We start from the raw sequence: 23,803 nt of genomic DNA, 5'->3' as shown, positions 1-23,803 counted from the left end.
CAGCTCTCATTAGACGATAATCTCCATAATTCATGCAGCCATCGTCTTGCGCCCCATAAGTATCTGCATCAATGCCCAAAGTTGCGTGACGTGGTCTCTGTGGTGAAACGAATAGGAGGATTTAGAGGCTGACCTAATGTGACATGTAGGCGCACTCACACGCTATGCAGACAATCGAAGGCCATTTGATCGTTTGCGTGAGTTAAAGTTGCTACATTGTATCTGGGCCTAGAATATTCGACATTTGCTGTACGACGGGCTTCATCAATTTTGAGCCTCAATTTATCTGCATTCGTCCTCATTAACGTTCAGCATTACTTGAACTACGTTCGACCTGCCCGTGCTCTTTTGTCCCCTAGCCAATTTATGTCAATTCAATTAGAGCTCTCCGAAAATGGCATCGTATCATCGCGTTCTCCGTACTTTTGGTCGAACGATTGATGATAACACGCTGGAATGTGACTAGTATGTAATCGCAGACCATCGTGATCGTATTGGCCTTAACAATTTATACCCAGCGATATCCATCCGTGGGATATTCTCATTGATAATCAGCGATGGCCCGGCAAGATACGTCTCGTTGGCTACATTGATGTCTTCTTCTTGATGTGCTACTCAGGCGAGTCTCGTTTTGAGCATGGGATCATAGTATACAGTGAGTGTATTCCGCCTCTTTTAAAAAGTGCACCGCTGATTCAGATGTATGTGATACAAACAGAGGACGATGAGATTATTCGACAGTTGTTGAAGAAAGCCGGATTGAGACCAGAAGATAAGCCTATCCAACTTGAATGCATCAACGACAAAGAAGAAAAAGAAGGTAGGCGAAATCTCACGCTATTGCTGGAAGGCTCTATTAATTTACCACCGCAACCACGGTCTCAGCTCTACGAAAATATTATTCATTAACTACCGAAAAAGATGGGAGTAAGCATACCATTGTCAGCTTAGGCCACCCCATCAACCTATCGACGAAATATCCAAAGTCGAAGCTTAAAAAGTACACAATCGTTCTACACAAAGGACACACGCCAGCCATGCAAAGTGAGTCAAATATCGTTCATGTAGATAGCGACGCGGTCGAAGTCGTCATAGGGCTAACGTGCATGTTCTAAAAAATAGAGGAAATACTGCGTGGCGTGATGCAGCACGGCGTCGCGAGATTACTTACAGACGCTCTCAAACTTGGTGTTGTCTCAACAGCTGAACTGATCAGCAAGGTTAAAGAAACCATCCTCAGCGGATCTAGCTTGGACGCTGTGACAACTAGGTCCATGAACGCTCTGACATCGACGAACCCGCATAATATTTCCTTATCAGGCGACAAACTCTAGAATCTGGTGAGAAAGAACCCGCTTCAATGTGGCAAAGTGGGATGAATGGATCATTGCTTCGTCAAAGGCTATTGGATATGTTTAGGGAATCTATGTTCACATGGCTATCACGAGCTTCGCCACATTGTGTAACCTCGAGTCAGATGTAGGCTTCCGAGGAATGAAAAGCATTTCTTCTGTCACAACCACCTTTGTGGCTTGTGGTCTCAAACCAGTTCAATGTCTTCCAAGTCCTCCAGCTGCCCATTCCAACCAGGCCACTCCTCACCCATGAGGGCACCACTGAGCCAACACGGCGCTACTAATGAGTATTTGTCTGGACGGTCGAGGTTTTTGCGGATCACATATGGCAGCTTTTCGCCTGTAAGCAGCGCGATTTCGTCACCTGGGCGTATGACCAAAGTTGACATCCCGACCCTTCCTGTTTCCGTCATGAAAAGCGACCTGCCACTGACCATTTGCAAGAAATTCACCGTGATCTTCCGAGAATCGCAGACTTCCCCCCCATGCAATCCGTAGTCCCACAGCTTCTCCATACCAAAATTGTCCTCGGACCATGTTAATTGAAACCAAGCCAGAACGTCATTGACATCCAGATTGATCATTTGAGATATCATCCATGCCAATTGGTGCATGCAAGGGTCCTGGTTGTCTGTTGCGCCAGTTGAATGTACCCATCCCCTCAACACCACCAAGGCCTCGCGCGCAACATTGAGATCCAACGAGCGTGACCATGGGACTTGCAGGGGTGCTACACTTGGAAACCGCTCACTGATAGCAGACGCAGCTTTGTCAACCAGCCGTCCCTTCAGCGTGAGTACTTTCATATCATCCTCTTCTACTATAATAGCCTCCTGGGAAATTGTCGCTGGCGCAAATTTACAGATCCAACCAGGAATGTCGATAAGCGCTGACCATGAAGGTACCCAACTGGGGAACTTGTCCTCTCGACCAGGTTGGCAAGCATATCTAAAGAACTCGACATTCTGTGTCTCTTCTAGAACGATACGGGCGGCTTCGGTATAAATATCGCTGTCAGATACTGAATAATCGATAGTCAACGCACCCAGACTATCAGGAAACATGGCCCTTATAGCAAACAGCTTATCTTTGGCTATCGTTGCCTTTGTCTTACAAAGAACGTCAAAGATTTGGGTGCCAAACTCCGCCTGCGTATGGGTGTGAAATATGTCCAGCATGTGTAAGCTATAGCGCTGATTGAGTTTGCTGTTGTTAAGGGTGCTGAAGATGTATATCGGTGGGATCATGTAATGGCTCATGTAAAATAGATCAAGCCGAAGCGGCGCAGACGGGCCGCACAGAATAAAGCACAGTTCGTTAGCATTTGCTTCTTGAACGGTCCAAGCTCTCTCCCAGTATTCCATGGACGCCAAGTCAGCTAAGCCATCTCGGAACTGCTTTTTATAGCCTTGAACAGTATGTGTTAGTTGGAGAAGCTGAAATGGGGAGTAGCAAGACCACCCACTTTTGAAGACGGGTAACAACCCAAAAGGAAACAAGACTACGGCCCCAACAAGCAGCATGATACATGCGCAGACACATGACATGCATATTACGGCTATGCCCAAAAGCAGCCTTATAAAGATTGAACTTGCAGATGTAATTGCCCCCGCACATTTTGCCTGAGCGTTCCAGACTGGAGAAAACGTCCAGCTGTACCATCTCAGCCATTTGAGGGCGAGAGCAGTTGATTCGGATCCTTGGCCAAGCCAAATATTGACACGCTCTGCATTTGCATAAATCTCATACATTAGCTGTACCTCTACTGCCTTTTCTTTGTCATCTTTTTGGTTAATGCATATGGCATCAATCCACAGATTGCGAGAATGCTCAGTCTTGCTTGGGCGTAGTCTCCTCATGACGTCCTCCGCATTTCGAGTGACGAGATACTCTCTGCCATTGGCGTAGACGGGTCGGTCGAGGGGTTGCCCAGACCATGTGTATGAGATCGCCTCATACGGCAGCGGTGCATCGAGAGACACAGTGATGAGGTCGAATCGAATATCATCACTGGGGCTGGTGGCGCCATGAAGCTTGATGACCCGAATGCTGCGCGAATCGGGAAGCTCGGGGTAAGTTTCCAGCCCAGCCATGTTATGCCTATTCATCACGAAGAGAATCGACAGGTTGTGGGTTTCCAAGCTTGAGTGGATACGGTAGTTGTAGTTGGCTGGACGCTCAGCTGGCGCGTCTTAGCTTCATGTTAGACGCGGTAGTAGTCATCCTGACTTGCAGAGTCGTCATTATGTCAAAACGCGTATAACAAGAACATCTGAGAATAGAACGTAGACAATAAGCATCAGTCATCCTAACCGATGACCCTTGTAGAAGCACATACGACCAATGGCCTTGATGATTGACAACTCTACGGAGTTCTCTTGCGACATGTGCAATACTTGAGAGAACTTCAACAGCGTAGAATTCAACACTGGCGATTAACATCATGCATGAAAAATGAGGCGGGGCACAATGAGGGGTATTAGGCATCGACACAGCCGCCCCCTGAGGCTCCAAATATCATGTGCTTTCCCTCATAGATATAAGATCCTTTGCACCAGCATCTCGGAGGAATTCCAATCTTTAATCAAATTAAGCAGCCTTTAGTTCTTTTCCCTCTTTATAGGAAACGCAACAGTCACAATGTCTTTCTCAGCTTCAGCAAACAACATTTGGCTAGAGGACGGCCACATCCTCGTTGCCGACGTTGCAGATGAAGGTGGAAACTGGAACCAATCCCGCATTGACCTCAATGACTTCATTGGTAACGAAGATGGTTGGTTCATGTGGGATGGCGTTAGTAAGTACATTGCCTATTTCGCAAGTTCCGAATCTTCATTACCTACTACAATTTATTCACCCATACCGGATGTATTTCGGACTTAACATGTCCATGTAACATCCATTTATTCATTCATTCAGTGCCGAATGAAAAATGGCCATTTGAGAAATCTCGTGCTAATCAACAATTGTGTCACTGCTCAAGACTTTGCCGAGTCTGCCAATGATATCCGTCTAGAGGGCACCCTCTTGACCGCTGAGCTGCCAATGCGAGATGGAGGATACCGTGAACGTCAGGGTATCGAATTGAATGATCGAATTGCCAACATCAACGGCCGATTGGAGGTGAGTTAAGCGATTCCCCTACTTGCTAAGAGTTCTTTCGAGACAAAGATTACCTAACTAATATGATGCAGTTTAACTGATCGTTGAGCGCTGAAATGGCGGGGTAAACATGGAACCATCAGTAAAACTCCATTTCGCCACGGACAGTAGTTCATAAATTAAGTAGCTCAGATGTCCAATTGATCATTACAACGTGCTGGCATGAAATCAGAGAAGTACACACGTGAACATCTTCGCATTCGTAAAAAAGTCTTGAGATTTCCTTTCTCCGTGGAAATTAAATGTGCAGATAAGGTTGTCCGATGAGCCGACTAGCCACCCACGGGACCTAACGGACCCAGGTAAGACTTGGTGTGGCAGCCATTCAAGGGAACGAAGGCCATATGACATCCACTAAGACACGGGAACTCCCGTGTCTCGGTTTAATAGCCTAGATCTACCGAGCCTTTCAGGTAGATAACTCAGCTAACTAAAGGGCGCGAGAGCTAATGTCTATTGTTTTCCAGCGATGCTGTCCAGATAGATCAAATCTGGTTATGTATACCTGACCGCTTAAGACCTAGTATGTCACATTAGTTTAAAGACGTGGTTTCTTATAGACCGTTCATATTTCGTAGGTGTCGAATGTAGCAGCATACGGTGGCTAAACAGTCGCACGATAGACATTTCAAGACATTCAGCCACTCGGAGATCAAGTGCCGTAGTGTTGCATACTCGTACTTTCATATTAATAGAGCACCATTGAAACAAATTGTGACCTCAGTTGACGCTTTGTCTCGGCTCACGTAAAACAGTCTCATTTCATACCAGCAAGGAAGGAAAATATCGGAAGATGGAGGAGAGAGGGCATCTACTGTTACCTTGATCAATGTAGGGAATTGCACATAAATAGAGCCGGTGTAGTATCAGGAAGCAAATTTCTTGATTCATCACTGTTCAACCTCTACGAATTGGCAGCCAGCAAGTTACTGTTCGTGAATCCAAAGTCTTATATTTGCCATGCCATCAATCACCCATGTGGCGCTGCTCGCGCTTGGCCTGCTTCAAGCCTCTGTGGTATCTGCCAGCCCAGCATCTACCAGCTCGGACCTCGGCGTTTTCCCACTCTGTACTTGTCCTGGGCCACTCCTTTCTGGTCAACTCATTTGCACTGGAAACACCTCTCAATGTACTCTAGACCAACTGGGAGCATCTGTTTGTTGTGCTCCTGGCCAGAAAGCCGTGAGTGGGAAATGCGTGGACCTGCCAATTCCCAGCCTCCTATGCACCGACGGAAAGACTATTTGCTCAGGAAAAACACAATGTACTCAAGACAACAAAGGGGCTATAATGTGCTGCGGTCAAAACCAAAACGCAATAAACGGAAAATGCGTGGATCCGTCGTATGTCTTATGCTCCGATGGGAGGACCATCTGCTCAGGAAGTACACCACAATGTTGCACTAATGTCAGCATCTTTGTTGACAGCACCGGCGGTGCGTCCAGCAATACAATATGCTGCGGTGTCGGCCAGAAAGCATTGAACGGTAAATGTTACCCTGGAAATGCAAAGCTTCAGCCATGCTACCAAAATGGACCGTGTGACTGGGGCAATGGGTATTACTGTGCATGGAATGCAGGAAACGGAGATTCCAAGTGTTGCAAGATGGATGAGTACTACAAGGGCACCCAATGTATCAAGAAACCATAATATTGGTAATTGGGATAGTTTAGGTCTTCTGGGATCTCCCTAGGTCTCTAGACAGAGGCAATTGGTTCTGGGCTGGAAGAAATAGTTGGTGAGTGCAGTGCGAGTTTCGATTATTTAAACTTGACTTGTGGCTTCAAGAAGCAGTTTACACAAACAAGGCCTCTTGGCAAGGAGGAATTAAATGAGTTTTTTCTTACTAAACCTATATCTAACCATCAGTAGAGTCCGCAGCTAGGTGAATGCTCATATAGATCGTTGAAAATTAATATCAGAGCATCTTGGCGCTTTCTCTTCGTGTCTTTATATGCGTATGGAAATTCAACATGGAAATTCAACATTGTCAATCGGGTATTCAAAACAGCAAACTATGACAATACTAATGTACGCATCTAGGCATCAGCCATTTGAGAATAAAATAATGTTTGTATCCTAGCATTTATGAGACAATACGTGGCTGTGCCTTCAGATGACGCATGCGCGTAAATACCTTCGTTCATGGGGAGTTGGCAAGAATATTAGCCGAAAGGGACTTAGAATAAAGCCATGTTTACCAGTGTCCTTGAAACGCAGCCACAGTGGCACTAGCATCTGATAGGTGTTTGTCCTACAATGTGTATCAAAAGCTCGGTGCTCATAGGGGTGAAGCGCCGGATCCTTGGCTTCTGGAAAACAAGGCTATTCGGACCTTTTGCTTTTTTCAACCGCATATTTCGCTGCATAGTTGAGACCTCCAATTTCACGCGGCCCTTGAAACTCGTGGCTAAACAAGGCTCTGCTTGGCAAGTCCACATAGTAGGTATCTGTCAATATTCTGAAGGACACTACCAGTTACCATTTTGAATCGTTACTCCAAAGGGTGGGTAGCTATTACTAACTATGTATATATGACATAGCACACCAACTTTTCAGGTTTCCGTGTTCTTCAAGCCGAAAGATACTAAGCAAATGCTTCATAGCATACACAACGGACAGTCCAAGGCACAGCGGCAAGGGCTTTTATGTCCTGATATACTTATAATATTTTGGGCTGTGCAAAAATAGGTGGCCTCCGTCTCTGTACTTCTACAATGGAATACTGAGTGATTGTTGTACAATTTGTGTAACTTAAGTGGTGCGCGGTAACACCGGTCGTCAATCTTCTCTCCTTACTGCATAACACCTTTTCAGCCTCTTCAGTGGCATCAGGCCTACTAGCTCAGCTTCGCCCTACTGTAAGCCACGAAATCGTGAGTCAAGGTAGTACATGTACAAGACCCTTGGAGTTCGCAGTAACAGTTATTTACTCAGTGCATTCATAGTTCAAACGTTAGATCAGGCTGCCATCTCGGAATGACACGCTCTCGGCCCCAGTGATGTGCATGCAGAGTGCCTTACAAAGTTCATTGTGTGACACACGTTGAGAATAAATACTGAAGGTGCAGACTCTTTCAAAGATTTCCATTAAGGCAAATTGACTCCAAATCTTGTGTCTGTTCATTCCAACCTCAAAGGTAAAATTCTTCATCAATTCGCAACGATGGCTAAGCGTTGGTATTCGACGTTAACCAAGACTGAAGAGGGAGCTAAGAAGAAAGACCAAGGGCATGAAGTAAACACATATATAACCATTCTTTTGGCAATTACCGTACCATGCCTTGCCATGACATCTGTATCCGGATTTCTCATTGGTATCATATTTAAGAATCGCGTATCTCTTAACCCAGGCTTGCCCGAGCTGCAAGCTTCTGGCAATATTTCCTCCGCTCCACGAAACATCATCAGTAATTTTATGGTCAGCGGGGGTTCTCAAGCATACTATGTACTATTTAATCCATCGTCTTTGAGTACAATTGCTTCTGCAGCTGGAAAGCTTATTCCATACTTATCGAGCACGATAACGGGCTTGATGGCAGTTTTCGCAGCCAATTCTATGAACCAGATGTCGAAGGAGGCACAGGTCAACAAACTCCTCACGCCAAAGCAATTCTCGGTGCTATTAGGCCTTCTTATCAGTGGGTGGCACGGACTTTGGGACGCCATCTGTTTTCGAGTGAAAAGAGGAAGCAAGTTTGACGGCCCTCTTTTTGGCGTGGTTACTACTATAACAATTACAGCAATCTTGGGGTAAGTGTATTACTTCATCATCGACGGATATCACGAGTAGACCATATCTCTGCCACGTTGAGTCATTTATGCTCAGTTACTGACATTTATAAAAGCCTTGTCATTCCAGTTATTGATGCCTGGTTTGGCTTCGTGGTTATACCGGTCGAGCAAACACAATTGCGAATTAATAGCCCTTCTGTTCACTCATTTGGTCGGGGGCTTATAAGTAGCGATTGTACCAAAAATGAGACTGGCTCTCCATGCAACGTCATAACAGCGATGGGGAAAAGCTACCTTGTTTCCGCCAGCGAGGCTTTTAAAATCCTACACAATGCCTCTACGATCAATAAAGTGAACTATTTCCCCTCAGGCCACTCACAGGCGGTTTTATATCTCGGAGATGCAGCAAGCTCCTCAAATGTCGACTTCAAAGCCAGCACATTCGCAGTATCCACGCAGTGTCAACCAATAACATATGACTGCACTCACATGCATCCTAATGACACAAAGTTCAACTGTACACCTGCACTTACCGGCGACTTTAACACGCTGTCAAGCCCGGTGGGGGTAAAGCTTTTTAGCAACTCAAGCCTCACCAAGAATTTGCCTTTCACATATCAGAATCCCGTCTATTTTGCAACTTGGGCTGTGAAAGAACAGATTGACTCAAAGAGCTTTGCAAATGACCCTGGAGTTGCCTATCATTCTGACACGGTCGAAACACTATCTTGGATCTTGAATTGCTCTTCTACCGTCTATGAAGCGACGTATATCTGGGCGAACGGTACCGTAACATCATTCAACACTACTCTAGCAAATAGCACTCTTGGTGGTATCATGTCTGGCCCCTTTGGCAGCGACCGTGTGAATGCCGCGTTACAATGCGCGGCCAACTTTGCCAGCGCCGGCAACAGCTCCGCCGACATCGCGGAAACCACCGCAACTTTTATGTCTCACGCTGTGTTATCACTATCAGTCGGAGCTATCAGCAGCCGAAAGAATATTATAGAACAGTCTCGCTCAAGGATACTTCTGACGAGGGTGCCAATTATTCCATTTTATTTCTTGATAGCACTCAAGGCACTTTACGTTTGTGGTATCATATCATTGGCGGCAATCATAATCTTACGGTCTCATCCTAAAGAGGTAGCTGGGTTGAGGTCTCAGTTCACTATTGATGGATTGGTGGGTACGATATTCAGGGAAGACAAGATTCACATACCTGTTTCGGAAAACTTGGAGGAGATGGTAAATGGTCTCCAAAAGAGTAAAGAAAGTGAAATTAAGGTCGCTCTCGTGAAAAGAAAGGAAGAATGGGCATATGCAACAGTAATGTCCAAGGGTGGTGAAGCAGTCATCCAGTTCATGTAGATACATGCGAGATACGTGAATGACTGCTTTGGGCATGATTAAAAAAAGTGAATTCGCATTTATTAGGCAGAGTAGAGTCTATACACAGCATGATCAAAATTATCGAGAATTGTAATGTATATCTATCTATGTTTGATGCAATACTATCGTTACTCATTGCCAACTGTGAACTAGTATCCGAGGCCCGGATTAAATCTTGAATGCATGAACGATTGTGAAACCTCACAATCCATCGTACTAGCCTATATCTTGAAACAAACTGTATATAAAAACCCAGAAGTGACTTGGTTTATAAAATCGCAGAGCGATATTGCGAAAATGAAGACTCTGAACAAAGATTAAACATCCTACTGTGCAGACTTCAGGACATCCAATAAGGGCTTGGGGGCATTTTGTGCAAAGAGAAGGCTTGCACTACCGTTGCTTCGCTCAATCAAGCCCTTGCCGCGCTCAAACATTTCCTTCTCGTATGCTGCAACTGCAGCGTCCAGTTGGCCTAAACCGTGTTCCGCGATCTTAGACGCCAGCACAAAGGAATCATACATCGAGCAGTTGACACCCTCTCCCACAAATGGAGTAGATACGTGAGCCGCATCGCCGATAACAGTGACACCTGGAACTGAAGCCCAAGAGAGAGCCTCAGATGGAAGGTGATAAAGCGGCCAGGGCCTGAAAGCACCTTCAGAGTTTGTAATGATATCCTTGAGTGGAGAACCCCAAGTGCCGAAGAAGTCAGTGTTGGTGACGAAATAATTGCGTGCAGCCTCTCCATCTGCTTTGGAGAGGTCTACAGGTCCATTAGTAGCAAAGTCCTCAGCAACAGTCAAACCGAGATAGATGCGGTAAGATCCGTCTCCTTGCGCTTGAGCCGAAACTTGCTTTGCTTCTCCCATAGCGATGAGATTTCCACTTCCGACAAGTTTTGCGATAGTGGGATGGAAGGGGTTTGAGTTCGAAATCTTGGCCTCAAGGTAATGGTTTCCCGAGTATTGAGGCTTTGCTGAGGTGAGCTATTTTGTTGTTAGCATTTTTCTCCTTTATCGGACGCGGGTACTACTCACCAAGTGTCTTGCCTTGCTCCATGCACCGTCTGCTCCAACAACAAGTTTGAAGCCTGTAACAGAAATGCCATTCTTGAAGTTGATGGAAAAATTGCCAGAGTCAAGCTTTTCCACACTACCAACGGCGTGATTCCACTTGATCTTACTTGGTGGAATGGACTCGAGCAGAATCTTGCGCAACGAGGCGCGATCAATCTCCGGGGAATCTTGTTCCTCACCAAACTTAAGATGTGTGGTTCCATTCTTGTCCTGAATAAGCGTTTTGGTGGCATCCCAGCGCGCATACTTCTTGAAATCGTCAAAGAGCCCGGCTTCCTTCAAGACAACTTGACCGGTTTTTCCATGAATGTCGAGAGAGCCGCCCTGGCCCTCCACTGAAGAGGTTGCATCTCGTTCGTAGACAACGTAGTCTATCTTGTTGACTTCTAGCAATCGTGCCAAGGCAAGGCCACTAGGACCGCCTCCAATAATTGCAATTGCTGGAACTGACATTATGGTGATGATGCTGATGATGTTGCGATACAAAAAATGAATTGAAGACCCTTGGGCTGTACTGTGTGTTTACAATGAATGCTGATGAGAAGTGAAGACCATTTATAAACGATTGATCAAAGAATATATATACTCATCGTGAAGACGACTACATCTTGATATCCGGAGACCTTGGTCCATGTTCAGCCAATCAAGTTGCGTGAAGTCGGACATGTTACAGTGCCCGGGCATTGCCCCACGCTATCTTCCGGATGGCACACCGGATTCAAGTGCCGAACGCCATCCGGAGAATAATCAATTAGCCGGGATACTAAGGGATAAACTGGTGTCAGGAATTTGAGTGGGCAATAATTGCGAGGCCATCGTGGTCTCTCCTTATTCGATACCGTGCTAACATGGGCGCAGACGGAGTTACATAACCGTTCGAGCAAACAACGGTGAGGAAAATGTCGGGATACGATTGCCGGCCAACAAATGAGTAGTAACTGATTTCAAACTAGGACCGATAATTGGCATAGACCTAATATTATAGATGCAGTACTGTGGCCATGCATTGTACTGAGTATAGTAGTGCCGGATTACACAGCAGTTATACCTCTGGTCTGGATGCATTAGGTTCTTTCCATACGATCAATCCACAGGTTTTCGAAGTATTCAAAGTACATAGTACTCTCACTATGTCCTAATTACATGTAAATAATTGCAAATGCAAGAAATGACAGGAATAAATGAAAGTAGACTCTCGCCCTACTGCCTATGAAGCTCCCTTTCGGCCTCTCTCCCTAATTCTCTCTTGGCTAACCGAATCCTCAACATTCATTACACCTTACTGATCAAGACTCACCAACACCAATCTGAGCCATCACCATGGACCAATACTGACCCTTCGATTCCAAGAGGCTAGAGTGGGTTCCTTTCTCGACTATCCTTCCACCATCGAGCACATAAATGCAGTCGCAATGTTGTATCGTAGAGAGACGATGTGCTATCGATATGACAGTTTTACCTTGAGTACCCTCTCTAATAGCAGCTTGAATGAGCTGCTCACTCTCACTATCCAAGGCGCTCGTGGCTTCATCGAGAAGCAGAACCGGTGCATCCATCGCAATCGCTCGCGCAATTGCAATACGTTGCTTCTGGCCACCAGAGAGTTGAGTACCTCTAGATCCCACTGATGTTTTGACTCCATCTGGGAGGGATGAGATTAAATCACGAAGTTGTGACTGATCAATGACACGCTCTAGTTCGTCTGGCGTCAATGGCGTGGATCTTCCCAAGTTAATATTTTCTTCGACTGTGCCTTGATATAGAACTGGCTCCTGGCTGACCAACGAAAATAACGCTCGACTGATTTCTGGAGCGTAGCTCTGCATTGGTGTACCTGTAATCATAATCTCTCCTGCTAGGGGCTCATAAAATCGCTCGAGAAGTTGGATTATGGTGGACTTGCCACATCCAGACGGGCCAACCAAAGCAATGGATTGTCCCTTGTATAGCTTCAAGTTGAAGTGTTTAAGCACCCGTTGAGACGGCCTGGAGGGGTATGCAAAGTCTATATCGCGAAATTCTATGAGAGGAGTCTCTTGGTTAAGAACCGAAATGTCTGGCGCCGTCTGATTCAGGCTGGTTACATCTGGCACAGAATCTTCCAATTCGTAAATCGCGCGGGTCGATGATATACCTTGGGATATGTCTATATAATAATGCATTAGCAACCCGGCTTCAAATGTCTCAGCCTATTTCATCATACCTGAACTGTGGGCAAAGAATTGCCCTGTTGTTTGGGCTCCAAATACGATGGCTATGAACACGATGAAAAATTGGGTTGTTGTATACTCCTGGAATGATAATAGGCGGCCTCCATACCTGTAATGCCTTATTAGTAGTGAACCCAACAGTATATGAGATCGTGATAACTCACCAGAAGGCCAGAGCCATACACAGCAAGTCAATACTGTCGCTCAGAGCAAACCAAGTCATACTCCGTACCGCATATTGCCAGGCATTGCTGCTATACTCGTCTAGCAACTTTCCAAACTTCTTTTCGATCAAAGGCTCTGTGTTCAGTGCCGACACGGTACGGATGGCTTGAATAGCCTCGCTGGCGAAACCAACACTGTCGGCCAACATGGCGCCAGACTTCTCCTCAAACGAATTTTGCATTCTTTCGTGGACGACACCAGCGCCAAAAATAAATGGGAAGCCACCAAAAAGAACCACGAGGCCAAGTTTCCATCCTGTGGCCAAAGCGAGTACCACACAGCTAACTAATGCGACTCCGACGGTTACAATAACTGCAAGATTGCTTCCCGCAAGGGCGTTTACTGCGTCGGGGTCTGACGAAAGTCTGGATAACAAGCTGCCGACAGAATTCTCTTCAAGATCAAAAAATGCCATAGGTTGAGACATCATGGAGCGTAAGTAGTCATATCGATATGCCTGAGCAACAAGCTATGTGAAAGTTAGCATGAGGTTGATGCCCTACCAATTGTGTATATCTCTTACCTCTCCCAGCGCTCCTCCCGCCCATCCTACGCCCAAGTACCCGATCCCGACTGCGATGGCCAGTATAAACCACATGAGGCTCCAGAAATTTCCATGAGATACGAGTGCAGCACCAGTCAATTGGAAGGTTGTCACCACTCTGGCGTAAAGAAATGCTTGAACAGGAAATAGTGCACCTTTCAAGGTCAGTCAACAGTTCAAGAGACGAGTACTGATTGTACTACTTACCTCCAACGGTTGCAGATGCGCAAATAATGAAGAACACCCACCAGTGCTTCTTTTGAGAAGAAAGGATTTTTCTAACAAGAGTAAATACTCCTCTGCTCTTGAGGTTTTGGCTCGTATGCTCCGACATTGTACGAGGTGCATCTTGCACCTGCGTCAGTTCCTTTTGGAGGAGAGAATCACTGGTCACTGGTTCGAGTTCTTCATCCTCTCTTTCCATGGAGTGTTGGCTTTGCGATAACATTTGCGCCTCCCATAGCCGTTTATAAATACTGTTTTCCTTGTCTAGTAGGGTCATGTGTGTACCAACCTCTGCAACTTCACCCTTTTTCATCACTACAATCTGATCTGCAGCTTTGATAGTGGTCAGGCGATGAGCAATCGATATAGTGGACCTATTTTCACAAGCATTATCGAGCGCCCGTTGAACGGTAGCTTCTGAGTTCACATCAAGGGCACTCGTAGCCTCATCTAGGATAAGAATTGGTGGATTCTTGACAATCGCTCGAGCAATAGCCAGTCGCTGTTTCTGGCCACCAGAAAGCATCGTGCCTCGATTTCCAATTGGTGTATCGTATCCCTGCATTGTGTGAGTCGAGAGCATGGTAGCAGTAGAAGATTATATCATACCTCCGGGAGTCTGGTGACAAATTCATGAGCATTGGAAGTCTTGCATGCCTCTACAATCAGACGCTTCTTTTCTTCAACAGGTAATTGCTCCAATGGGCTTCCTGACAACCCATACTCAATATTTTCGTATACGGTACCAGTGAACAAATAAGGCTCCTATCACCTTGTTAGAAAAACCTCTAGACTCCAGGAATACGCTACTCATCTTACTTGTTGCACAAGTCCAATATTTGCCCTCAGTGTCTGAAGTGGGATTTCGTGTAATCCAGATTCACCTATCTTGATCTGTCCACTCGCAGCATCATACCATCTCAAAAGTAGTCCGACAACGGTTGACTTGCCCGAACCACTGGGCCCGACCAAAGCAGTAGTTTTACAAGCAGGGATATCGAGAGAAAACCCTTTTAGAACCGTAACGTTTTTACGGGTTGGATAATTGAACGATATGTTGTCAAAGGCGATGTCTTGCTGGAAATAGCCCGTCGCATAATTGGAGTTTTCATCCCGCCCCAAGTTCGGTTCTGCTGTCGGGACCGAATCAATGACTTTAAAAATCTCGGCTCCAGCAGATTTAATTCGCAAAAAGGGCCCAAGATAGCCAGCGAGTTCTGAAAAAGCGTTTACACCAATCATGATGGAGAAGAGAGTAGTGATGACTGTACCAGCCGTTGCCGCTTCGCCATCGACATATAGTTTCAGTCCATACCAAAAGGCGAGCGCGTATCCTCCATAAAGCATGAACATGTAAACTCCAGCCTGGATCCCCTTGATTGGAGAGCGAGCAAGTCCAATCGCGATGGCACGCTTCAGCATGCCCTCGTATTTGACGCCTAGAGCCTTTTCAGCTCCAAGCGCTCTGACAGTCCTTATGGAGCCTATCACTTCATCCGCAAGCGTTGCGGCCTCTGCATTGATGGCGTTGAGGCTTGCTTCTTTCTTCTCGTCAAATACACTCGTGATTCCGACCGCCACAACCGCAGCTGGAATTATTGTAGCCGTGACTAGAGCCAATTTCCACTGAGAATGAAGTGCCACAACGAAAGCTGCAACGACAGTAGAGCTACTCTTTAGTGACAAGCCAAATTTCTCAGCTAGGCCGGAACGAATGGTATTTGAATGAGTCGAGAGGGCGAGAGAAACGGCTCCCGATGTGAGAACAGTTTCATGATACGCGATTCGTTGATGCAATACAACATTTACATATTTCTGACGAACAGCCGAATTGACACTAGCAGCGACGACGGTGAACAGAAACATGTAGATATATGTGCATGCTGCCTTTGCGATGAACATGTAGATGAAGTACAGCCTATAAGGTGGTTAGTTATCGTATCAATCATCAAGTCCCGACTACATTTCATACGTATAGTGGTTTACTTTGGTTCGGAAATCCTCGCTAGGGATCCGTCCCAAAGCAAAATCGGTGAATACCGACACGAAGTTGCCGAAAATTAGAGTCATCAAAGGCAGTACGGTTCCAGATCCCATTGTTGCCAGAATGCCCACTGCATACATCAGCTTCTCGCGAAGAGTCGCCATGTTCATTATTTTCTATTTATCGTGGTTAGTTGGAGTTGGAAGAACAATCCCTCTTTTGTCCACCGACCTTGTATATCTGGATAAAACTCAGCGATTGTTTCTCGCTCGCCCGCAACGCTTCACCATCGTCAGATTTTTCAGGATGTCCTTGGACTTTCCCAATATCCACAACAGCGGCTTCTTGAGAATGCGCCATCTTTGAGTATTTTACTGAGTAATGCTGCGATTATTGTTTGCGCACTCTTAGACGTCAAAAGCCCTTCGTAAGGATGAGAAAGAACCAGAATGATAAAGAAGTCGCCTTTGCTATTGTTGTGGCTAAGAAAAATAACTTAGAGAAGGACTATAGAAAGACGAAAATAAATGGCGAAAAGGGATAGTCTGTATTAAATTCTACAATTCTCATCTCCGGAACCATGATGCGGTTTGTATTACTTGTAAAGCTGGTAAATGGCTGCTTTGTCCAATCGCGGGGCTCCCTGTCGGACATTTACTACTCGATCGGCTTCCCGGTGAGTTTAGTGCCAATTGGTAGTAACGGACGAAGGAGGGTGGAATGTTACAAGGATGATTTCTTAATTTCCAGCTTGCATCAAGATGTGCGTTTCTGACTAGCATCTATTAACCTTCTGCATGGGAGACGCAGGAGCTGAATATCCTTGCTACTTTCCAACCTAGCAAGTCGTTGATGGCCGAGGACCACAAGTACGATACGTGATTGCTGTCGACATAATTCGATGTCCTTTAGAGATTATACAAACCTTGACATAGGTATTCCCATTCAGCTGCATAGGCCAGTAGAGAAACTAGGTACCTCCTGTTACGAATCAATTGGTGCTGGTATACAATTCCTATGCCATCATGGCTAACCTGTATTCACATATGCTTTCGCGCAACATTGCTCGTAACATTATTTGCCTCCATGCTGGTTGATGGAGATACGCTTTGTTAATATTATCACAATTCCTCTTGCCATTTTTAAAATAATCATTATGCTTTAGTAATTAAGTTTATATTTTCCAAGTATAAGTAATTAATACCTACCTAAGATACATAGGTAGTTCTTTAACTATTTACTGCTATTACTACTCTCTCGTACTATCAATATTTTCATCTAGTATCTGGTACTATAGCTTTTCTTTTTTATGATTACCTACGTAGTCTCTGTTATTATCACCCATCTAAATGAAAGCAGAAAGAGATCGTATTCCGGCGAAGACCATACGCCATTAGCCTCTGATTGGATGGCGCCGGACTTTTGTAAAGCTAGACTCAAAACTCCGGCCGCCACCAATAGCGGACCATGAAGCCGGAGCTTAATACTTGAGCTTCCGCACAGGCTGCCTCTCCATGATCTCACGAAGAGAAAGAGAAGTAACTTGAACATCGTCACAGCCCTGGCTAGACATTACCCATCCATCGCACTATGAATCCGAATATGCCACCCTCCAAAGACGTAGGATTGGCACGATTTGCGGTACGTCGCAGTTCCCACCTTGTGCCGCCTAGTTCTGTACGGCTGACACCATCTACACACATGTAGTGCACCCATTGCCGGCAAAAGAAGATCAAGTGAGTTTGCAAGGCCATTAAACTCAGATTTATGATTACTAACTGAGAAACAAGATGTTCGCGAGAGTTTCCCAAGTGTGCAGCATGTCGTCCATGGCCAGGCGAATGCGTCTACCACAGATTAAGCCCTGTCTCCAAGTCTAATGAGACTGTAACCACGTATGACGCTCAATCGTTCCTGCACTGATAGATGTCTAATTCCAAATATCAGAGCTGAACCAGCCAAAAAGGAAGCAACTATCCTTCCTCAAAGCTCTAGCAACGTGGATCAGCGTCTTTCGCGTGTTGAGAAAGCCCTCGACACACTCTCTGACGTGATCAATACGTCTCTCGTAGGTTCTACTGGAAATCGTGGGGTCTCTGAAGCTCCTTCTAGCACAACAAGGTCAGATGCGGAAGCAGCCACCTCATATCGAACACCAATTGGAGATGTAGATGCTCCTGAGCTTACTTTAGACGATTCCCATTCATTCGCATACTTGAGTGAAGCTTCGCGACATTTGGATGTGATTAAAAATAAGTCGCTACAAGGACGAGTTGCAGAACATCAAGCAGCATCCAGCGCATTGCAAGACCTATCCAAATCTCTGACCACAATTAGCCTGCAACAGCCACGCACAGATGCAGCAGCTTTTGAGTCCCTCAATGGATATTATGTACCCTCCCGAGCGGCTGGGTATAACTTGATAAGCTGTACGCTGATCAATCGCCTTCATAAATTCTACATGATAAGCTAATTACAACCAGATTTCCTTCAGAGTGCACAGCTCGCTGATATCTTATTCATCACTCCACCGGATGATCTTCTCTTGAACGTCATATTCGATCCAGCTACAGTGCCTCAGCGCGCTTGGATTGTCTACGTCAACTTTATTCTTCTTACCCTTCTTCAGAACGCCAACGACAACTCTCAGTCAGATGTTGTAGAGAGTCTCCAGAAGAACACAGAAATGGCACTGAATGACTGTAGAATATTCTTGGAGCCCAGCGAGATAAACATCCAGGCGCTCCTGTTATTAGGGTGCCACGGCGAGCAATATGCCTCCCCAAATCTCTCTTGGATGCTTGTAGGCCATGCCTGCCGCCAAGCTCAGGCCCTTGGCCTGCATGTAGTAGGAAGAGGCAGTTACAAATACCAACAACGCCAATTGGCGTTATTTTGGTCCTTGTTCTCAATAGACAAGTCTTGTTCATTGGCTTTCGGGCGGCCAATGCTACTCCCGACCGCCATATATGAGAACGTTCCACTGCCCGAGTTCCAGTACCTCCTGGGCTACCATCCGCACAGAAGTCAACCCGTCGTTACACAGAACGGTTCTTCTACCTCAACATTTGGCGCTCATTTCTTCATCCAAGGAATGAAATTGGCCAAGTTAACGGGAGCGGCGCTCAGTCTTCTTGCGAGTCCTGGAAATATTGCAGACCATCAAGCTTTGGCCGCCAAACTACGGTCATGGGATTCATATACAAATGAAGTAAGGCCTATCTCTCAAGCAAAAAACACCCTCCATTGACACTCTATCAGCTCTTGTTGAAGGTTTTTGATGAGGAATCCGCCACCTCAACAGCTCACCAGATCCAAGAAATGACAATCGGTGTGCGCGCAATGAGATTTCAGTATCTGCACATCCTGATCCTAGTACTACGCAAAGACCCCAGCAGCAGAGAACGTCGTGTTCAAGCCGCTCGAGATGCCATCATGATCCTCCCAGACCTGGTGTCAAACTCAATCCACGTGTACAATGGGCTAGTTTGGTAAGTCCCATGGCATCACTCTCCATAAGCTCTCATACTAACGTACCGAAAATGAAGGCAACTGTTATACTACCCTTTTACGCCATTCTTTACACTGTTTGGTCATATCATGGACTATCCATCGGCACCAAGTACACCACAAGACCTTGAACTGCTTCAAAAGACTGCTACATATTTCAACAGCATGAAACAATTCGGCTCTCTTCCCGCAGTTTCTTCCAAACTGGAAAAAACAGCCCTGGTCTTCTGTAATTTGGCAAACTTTATCACATCCGGTGAACACACCGGTGAGGACACACAAGATCAACAGTCTACAGCGACAGGGGCCAGTTCAGAAGAGTCTGTGATGCCAGCAACAAGCTCAGAAGAACCTACTCTTTGTGGAATCGACACTTCTTCCAGCGAAGCTGATTTCGAGCTATATACCAATGCTTTTATGGCCTATATCAGAGACCAAGACCTGAATGAGCAGTCAGGCTTTGACAGTACCGATATTGAGAACATATTAGGCTGCTTAGATTCTGATGGCCCTTCACCACGCAAGCGCAAGCGGTCATTTGAGAACACAATGGACTGGTTTTCTTGGGACACATATTACTGTAAAGAATAACATCAAGCTCTATAAATTATATCCTCTACGCCAAGAGCAAGGCCACAAATTTTCTCTACTCTTCCCAAGCCGTTTCTAGTACAATACAAATCCGTCAACGCCTTTCCGTCATTCTCCCTCTATGGTACAAGATGTTAAAGACACAGGTCTTTGCAGCCACCGTAAGAAACAAGAAAAGAAGCCGCTCAGTGCAATCCGCTCTCTCCCGTCTCCGCCATGTACTTTTGGCAGCTCAACATCATATTGAGCTGCTCGCTCACTTCGTCTAGCCGGCCAAGGACCGTGCGATTGCCATCAACAAAGCCCACAATGGAATAAGGAATGCCCGTGTCTGCGCAAAATTCCTTGACTAGAGTCTGCGCTCGGCGGAGATTGTGTCGTGGCATCCTTGGGAATAAATGGTGAACGGCTTGGAACTGGAGTCCACCGTGGATAAAGTCAAGCCAAGCAGGGCAATCCACATCCATGGTGGTTCGCAATTGTCGCTGGGCAAAAGATTCGGTCTCGCCCAAGTCTGACGTTGACATACCCCAATGCGAAAGAGTAATCTGGACGTGCAATGGCATAGTGACAATGTGTGACACGAGCACAAAGGCCACACGAATTGTCCATGTCGGTAATGAGCGCCAAACCAGGCAGTAGCCAAAGAGGAACCAGTAAGCAGCGCAGAAAGCGATTTCCGTGGGACGAATCCACCATGCCTTGGTAGACCCTAATGATGAAGATTTGCCCGACAAGAGGTGCAGCCAAGACAAGAAATAGAGGTTGAAGCGGGCAACGCCCATGATCGGGTAGTATGTGTACTTCTGATAGGGAACGAGGGCATCTGCCACGGCGTCCCAGACAAAGACGAAGCCATTATAATAGGTGGAACGGAGTGATTTAAAGAAGGAAGGGCATGTGGCGAAGAGGGGGACGTTCTGAATATCAGGATCATGCTCCTAAGATAATAGGGTTAACGGCTGTCTTTCAAGTCTTTCATATGATGGCAGCAGCAACTCACTGGTTGATTTGTTATCAGATGGTGGACATTATGGCTGCTCTTCCACCAGCCAATGGAGAGGCCGCAGCAAAAATCAGCAATGAACATGCCGATGAGCGTGTCGATGACAAATATCTGAGTAATGGCTAGATGACCAGCATCATGAGCCGTGAACATGATTTGATGCTAAACATCGACAAAAACAGGTCAGTATGATGATATGCTAAGCAAGACAAATATGAGAGGCACTAACCCAGAACAACCCAAGAAAGACAGCCGAGGTTATATACCATCCATGGTGCAGGGCAAAAAGGAAGCAGGCAAACAAAGTCGTGTATCGAAGCATCTCCTTGCCATACTCCACATATCGGCAGTTATAGAGCCCCTCATCGCGTATCTGTTGGTGCAAAGCCCGGTATCTGTTGACGACGCGCTGTTGAACCTTGGGATCTAAAGACGGATAGTCGCGTAGGCCCTTTTCAACCCCCTGTTGGACGGCCCAATCTGTGTACTTGACAGGACAATTGGTCGGTGGAGACGTAGAGCCAACAGATGATGCTGATGAAGAAGCAATTCGCCTGCGAATGCCCTTCTGGCTAACACCAAGGCTAAGGCCAGGGATACGAGCACCTAGACCGTCGATGCTAGACAAGCTGGGGCTGCTGCACTGAGAGAGTGATGCGGGTGTGTTGGTTGAGCTTAGTTCATCGGAATAATCGTCTGTGTCTGAGCTGCTCTCGGGATCTGAGATGGACATGTCCGGAATCTCCGGCTGGGTGTGGAGGCTCGATTTGCGGAAGATGCCTCCCCTGATCGGAGGAGTCTTACTGATCCAGGGCCCCATTGGCTTCCGGCCGATCCGGTAGGCCCCCATCGTTCGAAGCGTAGCCGCTGAGTGATAACTGCAGCAAAAGAGAAATAAATTGTTAGCACGCTATCTCTTGTGGTTTTGTTTGGTTTGGTGCCAAATAGATGGATGGGGCCTCTGTAAAAGAGATCTCGATCCAGCATGGCAACCCGCGTGCCGTCCCGCGCGCATTGGTGCGTTATATATGCACGCTTAAGCTTAAAGCTCGACGGAGCCGGTGTCTCGATCCTACATTGGGAATTTTGCTTTCGATGCACATTGAACGCAGCACTGACAAGGGTTTGTCATGGAGGCATACGAGAAGAGGCCGCACTGAAGATGACACAAGAATAGGAAGATGAAGAGAAGTATGAAAGACAATATTTACGCTGTAATTTCGTCGGTCGCGTCTCGGCCCACCATATGCTGAATAACCAGAGAGCCTCCAGGATGCTTGTCCAGCCATCCATTGAGGCGTAGGACATAGTCTTGGAAAATGACAATGCTATCACCGTCGGCAATCATGCCTTCGACCTCTCGTTGAGAGAGGATCTGATCACGATCCATAACTGCAGGAAAAAAGAAACCAAGCGACAGTAACGGCAGGCGCTGAATTCGGTATGTCGATATGTTGGAGGGACGGGTCGGCTCGTGGTTCGGAGAACACCTCTATCGCTGAGATTAACGACGTATCGTCAACAGTAACAGCAATGAGGGATCTGGGGAATGTGTCAAAGGTTCGAATCGAAGTGGACAATGTTTAAAGTACTGAACCAAAGAGAGGAGGAGCGAGCTTGACTGATAAGAACAGGCCAACGTGGGCCCATTAGTACTTACCCAGATCTCCTATCCCACGGGCATACTTTAGGAACGATACATCAGCCCCCATTGGAACAAGGAAAGGTAGCGACAAAGTTTCCTCTACCGTGGTACGCAAATAACGGCGTGCGGGAACCATGTTGGCCGTTTCATCAGCTCGGACGCGCGTCGGTTTAGAACTATGGGGCGTGGATGTGCTTTGGCCACGAAGAAAGGAGGAAAGGAGAAGGAGAAACTGGCGCCACAACAAAGCATGGAGATTTGCCTCCGCGAGATTCGATGCGCAACGGGGCATGCGGTCGAACTCTGCTGAGCCTTGATACACACGGGCAGCGGTCATACGAGACAACCCAGTAGTATTCCGAGGATACAGCGCTACCTGATAGGTACTTTTGGTGAGGCTTGAGTCTATCCTTGCGAATATCGTATAGTATCCCGTTGGTGCTTGCAGATGAATGGCCACAAACCATGAAAAGCCAAGGTACTATCGTCAGCCTCTTTACCTAGATCAGCATGTAGGTGCGCAAACATGCAGGTACATTTAACCAGCTAATGTGCTCGAGTCGAGACCCTTACAACGCCAGCTCTAGGCTTTCTAGAAGGGGGTGGGAATAGATCTTAGTGTAACAATCTTCAAGTTCCCTGTCGATCTCGTTTAAACGACAAGTACTATAAGAGAGAACGAGATATTCAGCCAATAGTGGCTGCTCAGGTACGCGAGAATATAGCCACTAAAAGGTTAGTGTAGGTTTCACTACCCACATGAGTGTCATTGCGCCCCGTGCTCATGGATACAATGTTGGAGTCTCCAATATTCCGGAAGCCCGATGGAGAAAACTATTCGAGGCTCAGGAGGCCTCTATTTCATAGGGGTTTTCATAGGGGTTTTCATAGACTCCGTATTCCGTGCTCTGTAAAAAGTCATCCATAACTTCCAAATTCAGTGTTGAAGCAAGCAAAATAGGGGTCCTGTATTGCATAGCCAGGATAGTTCTGAACATGACATGGGACCCATCTGCGTGTTCCATAACGGATTCTCCAAAGCCTGTGTGGCTGAGATGTACGACGACGCTTCCGCGTAATAAACCCTGTCGCGGCGTCTATCTTGGCGTCGTGTATTATGTAAAAACTCGGCCTATCGGA

The 23,803-nt window shown here is 46.4% G+C and overlaps 8 protein-coding genes across 8 annotated transcripts; 4 read left to right on the top strand and 4 right to left on the bottom strand.

Annotated features, from left to right (window-relative positions):
• Positions 1-142: 142 nt before the first annotated feature.
• V8C40DRAFT_237341 (uncharacterized protein) lies at positions 143-1,553 on the top strand. The gene is made up of 5 exons (XM_083214226.1): positions 143-465; positions 519-655; positions 719-820; positions 886-1,044; positions 1,123-1,553. Exons 1-5 carry the CDS (start codon positions 395-397, stop codon positions 1,332-1,334), a joined length of 681 nt encoding a protein of 226 aa, XP_083076208.1. The 5' UTR covers positions 143-394; the 3' UTR covers positions 1,335-1,553.
• Positions 1,372-3,789, bottom strand: V8C40DRAFT_237339 (heterokaryon incompatibility domain-containing protein). The gene is made up of 2 exons (XM_083214225.1): positions 2,821-3,789; positions 1,372-2,763 (listed from the first exon to the last, which is right to left on the bottom strand). The coding sequence occupies exons 1-2, from the start codon at positions 3,461-3,463 to the stop codon at positions 1,541-1,543; spliced, it is 1,866 nt and encodes a 621-aa protein (XP_083076207.1). The 5' UTR covers positions 3,464-3,789; the 3' UTR covers positions 1,372-1,540.
• Positions 3,790-3,995: 206 nt separating this feature from the next.
• V8C40DRAFT_263136 (CVNH domain-containing protein) lies at positions 3,996-4,558 on the top strand (the record flags this gene model as incomplete). The annotated part of the gene is made up of 3 exons (XM_083219430.1): positions 3,996-4,152; positions 4,339-4,478; positions 4,550-4,558. 3 exons carry the CDS (start codon positions 3,996-3,998, stop codon positions 4,556-4,558), a joined length of 306 nt encoding a protein of 101 aa, XP_083076206.1.
• A 3,125-nt stretch (positions 4,559-7,683) lies between these two features.
• Positions 7,684-9,623, top strand: V8C40DRAFT_273293 (uncharacterized protein; the record flags this gene model as incomplete). The annotated part of the gene is made up of 2 exons (XM_083220462.1): positions 7,684-8,270; positions 8,366-9,623. 2 exons carry the CDS (start codon positions 7,684-7,686, stop codon positions 9,621-9,623), a joined length of 1,845 nt encoding a protein of 614 aa, XP_083076205.1.
• A 347-nt stretch (positions 9,624-9,970) lies between these two features.
• Positions 9,971-11,260, bottom strand: V8C40DRAFT_285276 (FAD-dependent oxidoreductase; the record flags this gene model as incomplete). The annotated part of the gene is made up of 2 exons (XM_083222336.1): positions 10,685-11,260; positions 9,971-10,633 (listed from the first exon to the last, which is right to left on the bottom strand). The coding sequence occupies exons 1-2, from the start codon at positions 11,174-11,176 to the stop codon at positions 9,971-9,973; spliced, it is 1,155 nt and encodes a 384-aa protein (XP_083076204.1). The 5' UTR covers positions 11,177-11,260.
• Positions 11,261-12,009: 749 nt separating this feature from the next.
• V8C40DRAFT_273291 (ABC transporter ATP-binding protein) lies at positions 12,010-16,075 on the bottom strand (the record flags this gene model as incomplete). Its single annotated transcript, XM_083220461.1, has 8 exons — positions 12,010-12,869; positions 12,927-13,042; positions 13,098-13,627; positions 13,682-13,857; positions 13,910-14,486; positions 14,537-14,692; positions 14,747-15,845; positions 15,900-16,075. 8 exons carry the CDS (start codon positions 16,073-16,075, stop codon positions 12,010-12,012), a joined length of 3,690 nt encoding a protein of 1,229 aa, XP_083076203.1.
• A 1,426-nt stretch (positions 16,076-17,501) lies between these two features.
• Positions 17,502-20,012, top strand: V8C40DRAFT_285275 (uncharacterized protein; the record flags this gene model as incomplete). Its single annotated transcript, XM_083222335.1, has 6 exons — positions 17,502-17,556; positions 17,695-17,806; positions 17,859-18,078; positions 18,406-19,122; positions 19,173-19,402; positions 19,460-20,012. 6 exons carry the CDS (start codon positions 17,502-17,504, stop codon positions 20,010-20,012), a joined length of 1,887 nt encoding a protein of 628 aa, XP_083076202.1.
• Positions 20,003-23,114, bottom strand: V8C40DRAFT_237331 (fatty acid desaturase-domain-containing protein). Its single transcript, XM_083214224.1, has 5 exons — positions 22,679-23,114; positions 22,230-22,510; positions 21,248-21,896; positions 21,016-21,180; positions 20,003-20,953 (listed from the first exon to the last, which is right to left on the bottom strand). The coding sequence occupies exons 2-5, from the start codon at positions 22,406-22,408 to the stop codon at positions 20,198-20,200; spliced, it is 1,749 nt and encodes a 582-aa protein (XP_083076201.1). The 5' UTR covers positions 22,409-22,510; positions 22,679-23,114; the 3' UTR covers positions 20,003-20,197.
• Positions 23,115-23,803: the final 689 nt, after the last annotated feature.

This window comes from Trichoderma camerunense (genome assembly GCF_050948025.1).
Source record: "Trichoderma camerunense strain CBS 138272 chromosome Unknown V8C40scaffold_4, whole genome shotgun sequence".
Lineage (NCBI taxonomy): Eukaryota > Fungi > Ascomycota > Sordariomycetes > Hypocreales > Hypocreaceae > Trichoderma > Trichoderma camerunense.
This window is presented reverse-complemented; position numbering and strand designations above follow the sequence as displayed.

Bases quoted from the DNA above. Each gene is read 5' to 3' on its own strand.
- V8C40DRAFT_237341 (XM_083214226.1), top strand. From the start codon at position 395: ATGGCATCGTATCATCGCGTTCTCCGTACTTTTGGTCGAACGATTGAT. The intron at 466-518 runs GTATGTAATCGC...ATTTATACCCAG, and splicing joins AACACGCTGGAATGTGACTA to CGATATCCATCCGTGGGATA. The intron at 1,045-1,122 runs GTGAGTCAAATA...TCTAAAAAATAG, and splicing joins ACACACGCCAGCCATGCAAA to AGGAAATACTGCGTGGCGTG.
- V8C40DRAFT_237339 (XM_083214225.1), bottom strand. From the start codon at position 3,463: ATGAATAGGCATAACATGGCTGGGCTGGAAACTTACCCCGAGCTTCCC. The intron at 2,764-2,820 runs GTGGGTGGTCTT...ATACTGTTCAAG, and splicing joins GTTGTTACCCGTCTTCAAAA to GCTATAAAAAGCAGTTCCGA.
- V8C40DRAFT_237331 (XM_083214224.1), bottom strand. From the start codon at position 22,408: ATGGATCGTGATCAGATCCTCTCTCAACGAGAGGTCGAAGGCATGATT. The intron at 21,897-22,229 runs GTAAATATTGTC...CTTTTGCTGCAG, and splicing joins GCGACCGACGAAATTACAGC to TTATCACTCAGCGGCTACGC. The intron at 20,954-21,015 runs GTGAGTTGCTGC...CTATTATCTTAG, and splicing joins ATCTGATAACAAATCAACCA to GAGCATGATCCTGATATTCA.